The 4,279-nt window shown below is 62.5% G+C and overlaps 1 protein-coding gene across 2 annotated transcripts in view; it reads left to right on the forward strand.

The window, feature by feature from the left end:
* Positions 1–4,279, forward strand: part of SEMA3G (semaphorin 3G) — an 11,832-nt gene that overhangs the window by 270 nt on the left and 7,283 nt on the right. For both annotated transcript variants that reach the window (XM_023195558.3, XM_023195559.3), the window contains exons 2-10: positions 1,555–1,715; positions 1,841–1,903; positions 2,158–2,277; positions 2,552–2,642; positions 2,771–2,887; positions 3,052–3,197; positions 3,413–3,527; positions 3,638–3,707; positions 3,941–4,085. In XM_023195558.3, coding sequence (XP_023051326.2) covers positions 1,555–1,715; positions 1,841–1,903; positions 2,158–2,277; positions 2,552–2,642; positions 2,771–2,887; positions 3,052–3,197; positions 3,413–3,527; positions 3,638–3,707; positions 3,941–4,085 — 1,028 coding nt within the window. The remainder of the gene's footprint in view (positions 1–1,554; positions 1,716–1,840; positions 1,904–2,157; positions 2,278–2,551; positions 2,643–2,770; positions 2,888–3,051; positions 3,198–3,412; positions 3,528–3,637; positions 3,708–3,940; positions 4,086–4,279) is intronic.

The raw sequence follows: 4,279 nt of genomic DNA on the forward strand, positions 1-4,279 counted from the left end.
TGCATGTGCTCTGTTTGTGTGCATGTGCTCTGTTTGTGTGCATGTGCCCTAGTTGGGTGCCTTGGGCTCTTGGGTGCCTGGCCAGCTGTAGGGGAGTGGGAGGGAGGCAGGTCCTGGGAGACAGGACCAGGGTGGTGGGGAGGGACCTGAGGGGGACTGCTGAGAAAGGGACAGATGGAAACCCTGAGAGAACTCAATAAAGATGGGGAGGGGACAGAGGAAGGGACCAGGCAGGGGAGAGGGACAGAAAGGGTGGGGCTGAAGGGTCCGTCTGGGCTCAGCTGGCACTTTTTGCCCAGGGTGGCCAATGGGAGAGTGGGCAGCACTCTATCCCTTGGTCCTGGGGCCACAGAGAGGGAGGAACCCCTTGCAGCCCACTTCCCAGAGTGGGTTTTCTCATGTGCTCCTCCATTCAAGAAGTGCCTCAGCCCAGGGGGAGTTTCACCTCCCCTCTTGGCCCATCCCAGCCTGGGGGTTCCTGTGTTCTACCCTAGACATGTGAGCCGGCTCAGGCCTCCACAGACGGGCCCGGGGAAGGCCCCTGAGACAGGTTCTTGGCAGATCCTTCCTAAGGAAACCAGAAGGGTGACCACCTTCCCCTGGGAAGCCCGGTCTGGTGGGGGAGACACCGCTCCTTCCTGGAGAGGCTGAGGGGAATGTGGTCTTATTCTGGGACCTGTGGTTTTGGCGGGAGGTCAGACTACTAGAAAAAGCCCCAAATAGGGAAAGTTCCCCAAGGTACTGTCATCCATGGAGGGCTTCCCGGAAGAGACTGTTGATGAGTTTTGGGGGTGGAATGGGTGTTGGGTGGAGGTGCTTCTGTAGGGAAGGCATAGGACACTCTGGGCCTTCCCAAAGGTGGCCAGTGCCCCCTTCCTGCCGCATCCTACTGCCCCCATTGCCTCCCCCTCCCCAGCCAAGCCCAGAGGACCTACCTCAGGATCCTCAACTCCTGGGACCAATGTCCCCAGACAGCTCCCGGCTCTCATCTCTGGGGCCAGGATGGCCAACATCTATGGGGAGAAAATTCTCTTCAGCCACATCCCTGGACTGGAGGTGGGAGCCCTTCCTGGCCACACCTGCCCTCTCCTGCACCCAGGCGGTTGCCAGGGGTCCCCTCTGCTGGGAACAATTTCGCCTGCTGGCCCACCCTCCAGCTGAGTCAGGCGGCCTGCAAAGACTCCCGCCCTTCCTCCAGGATCTTCCAGCACTTTGCTCTAGTTTCTGCTGGTTGGGGCCATCTTCCCTGGGGACTGGGTAGGGCACAGATGGGACAGTGGGAAGATGTTAGCTGCACCATGAAGGGCTAAGGAATGGAGGGGTGGGAGGTAGGTCCTAGGGTAGGCTGGGCCGGGTGGGAGGCTCTGAGCCTCCCGTCCCACCTGTCCCCAGGAGCCATAGTCCAAAAACCTTCCAGGACCATGTGGATGGAAACATTTTCCAGATGTGAGTGTGTTGGGGGTGGATGCTCAGCCGGGGCCTCCACCTCCATTCCTTGGCTGGGGAACTAGGCTGAGCCATGGCCCTGATCTGCCTTCCTGTGCTCCCTCCTAGACCTCCTGTCTGCCAACCGCTCTGCCATCTTTCTGGGCCCCCGGGGCTCCCTGAACCTCCAGGCCATGTACCTAGATGAGTACCGGGACCGCCTCTTTCTGGGTGGCCTGGACGCCCTCTACTCTCTGCGACTGGACCAGGCGTGGCCAGATCCCCGGGAGGTGAGCCGGACTGGCAGGGAAGAGGGTCTGTTTGAGAGCTGGGCACCTCCAGATGGGAGGCCAGATGGGGAAACTGAGCCTGTGAGATCAGGGGAGGACCTGAGGTCAGCCAGGCTGTGTTTCAGGTCCTGTGGCCGCCGCAGCCAGGACAGAGGGAGGAGTGTGTTCAAAAGGGAAGAGATCCTTTGGTGAGTGCTGTCGGGAGGCATGGCCCCTCAACCCGACACCCTGCCCTGACCTTCAGGATAGTCTGTGGCCACGCCCCAGGTGCCTCTACCAGGGGCATTTGGAGCAGATCCTGAGGGCTTTTGAAGGTCTGCTGGGACTGTCACACCCACCCCCTTCCCCAGAGCTGACTGCCAGACAGGGCTGAGCCTTGGGCCCCAAGGAGATGGTGAGCACCCCCTCTCACCCCTCAGCCACCCGCTCCTTCTCCCCGCAGACAGAGTGTGCCAACTTCGTGCGGGTGCTGCAGCCTCACAACCGGACCCACCTGCTAGCCTGTGGCACTGGGGCCTTCCAGCCCACCTGTGCCCTCATGACAGTGGGCCACCGTGGGGAGGTGAGCCTGGGCCAGGCCCCACAAGGGACTGGGAGGCAGTGACATTTCCTCCTGCTGCCTGAATGTTCCCATTGAGCCTGTGTAGGGACAGAGGGGCAGGGGCCTGAAAGGCGCCTTTGTGTCGGGGAGCTGACCCCATTAGAGGGGGCCTGGATGAGGACGCCTTCTGCCCGTCCCCACTCTCTAGCTGCACGCAAGGGCTCCTGCTTGGGTGTGGGCTGCTGGCGCGAGTCTCCCAGGTGACGCCCCTCCCTCCTTCTCTCCCTCCCCTTAGCATGTGCTCCACCTGGAGCCCGGCAGTGTGGAAAGCGGCCGGGGGCGGTGCCCTCACGAACCCAGCCGTCCCTTTGCCAGCACCTTCGTAGGTGGGTGATGCCCAGGCCAGGGTGGGAACAGGGAAGGTGGCAGCTGGCCTATGTCACTGAGAAGGGAGGGACCCAGCTGCTGGGCCTGGGCCTCCTCCCCTGACTCTGTTCCCCAACCCCCACCCCAGGCGGGGAGCTGTACACAGGTCTCACCGCTGACTTCCTGGGGCGAGAGGCCGTGATCTTCCGAAGTGGAGGTCCTCGGCCAGCTCTGCGTTCTGATTCTGACCAGAGCCTCTTGCACGGTGAGGCCTGCCCCTGGAACTGGCAGGGGGGAAGAGGCTACTTTCCCGGCTAGGACACCAGCCTCCAGTGGGAGCCCCCTGCCCCATTCCTCTCCCCACTGGGTTCTGCTCCCATCCTGCCCTGTGGGGCGCCTCCACCCAGCATGACCCCATCGCCCTTCCAGACCCCCGGTTTGTGATGGCCGCCCGGATCCCTGAGAACTCTGACCAGGACAATGACAAGGTGTACTTCTTCTTCTCGGAGACTGTCCCCTCGCCCGATGGTGGCTCGAACTATGTCACTGTCAGCCGCGTGGGCCGCGTCTGCGTGGTGAGAGCTGGGAAGGGGTGGTGAGGTTCAAGTCCCCGCTGCACTCTCCCATTCCCAGACCTTTCTCCCCCCACCCCTGGCCAGCAGTAGGGAAACTGAGGCAAGGATTCAAAGCTGACATGCATACCTCTCCCCGAGTGGGTGAGGGTGGAAGAATGGATGGTGGGACCCATCCTCGTGGGGCCCAAGGCTGACTCTGGCCCCTTATCCTGCAGAATGATGCCGGGGGCCAGCGGGTGCTGGTGAACAAATGGAGCACTTTCCTCAAGGCCAGGCTGGTCTGCTCAGTGCCTGGCCCTGGTGGTGCCGAGACCCACTTTGACCAGCTAGGTGAGGGCCTGGCCAAGCAGGTCTAGGGCTCAGGACTAGGGAGGGCTGAGAGCTGGTGAGTCAGGGCATTGGCGGTGGCCATGACACTCGTGCTCCCTTGTCTACCCCAGAGGACGTGTTCCTGCTATGGCCCAAGGCCGGGAAGAGCCTTGAGGTGTATGCGCTGTTCAGCACTGTCAGGTGGGCACACCCAGCTTCCCTGCACCCAGCACCCTGGCCTTGCGATGGGCCCTGTCTTTGTGACCTATGACTGTACTCTCTGAGTCTCTCTTTGCCTTTGCCTTGGGGTCTTTGCTTTTTGGAGTCTCTGCTTGCACAGGCACTGTTATCCTCTGTCCTGCCTATGGAACCAGGCTGTCCCCTTCTTGTCCTTGATGGCCACTCTGGCCTAACTGTCCCGTGTGCCCTGGCAGTGCTGTGTTCCAGGGCTTCGCCATCTGTGTGTACCACATGGCAGACATCTGGGAGGTCTTCAATGGGCCCTTTGCCCACCGAGATGGGCCTCAGCACCAGTGGGGGCCCTATGTGGGCAAGGTGCCCTTCCCCCGCCCTGGCGTGGTGAGTATCTCCTGGGGTAAGGCCAGGGAATCGAGTTCTGAGCAGATGTGGGGAAGGGCTCCTTGGACACCCCACGCACCCCCACAGCAGCGGACCTTGGCTGAGCCTGGGCTCCAGAGGGCCTGGGTGGGGTGGGGTGGGGGGGGTGGGGTGGGGCGGGGCGGGGGGGGGGGGGGGGGGGGGGGGGGGGGGGG

The sequence above is a fragment of the Piliocolobus tephrosceles genome, chromosome 2, assembly GCF_002776525.5.
Source record: "Piliocolobus tephrosceles isolate RC106 chromosome 2, ASM277652v3, whole genome shotgun sequence".
Lineage (NCBI taxonomy): Eukaryota > Metazoa > Chordata > Mammalia > Primates > Cercopithecidae > Piliocolobus > Piliocolobus tephrosceles.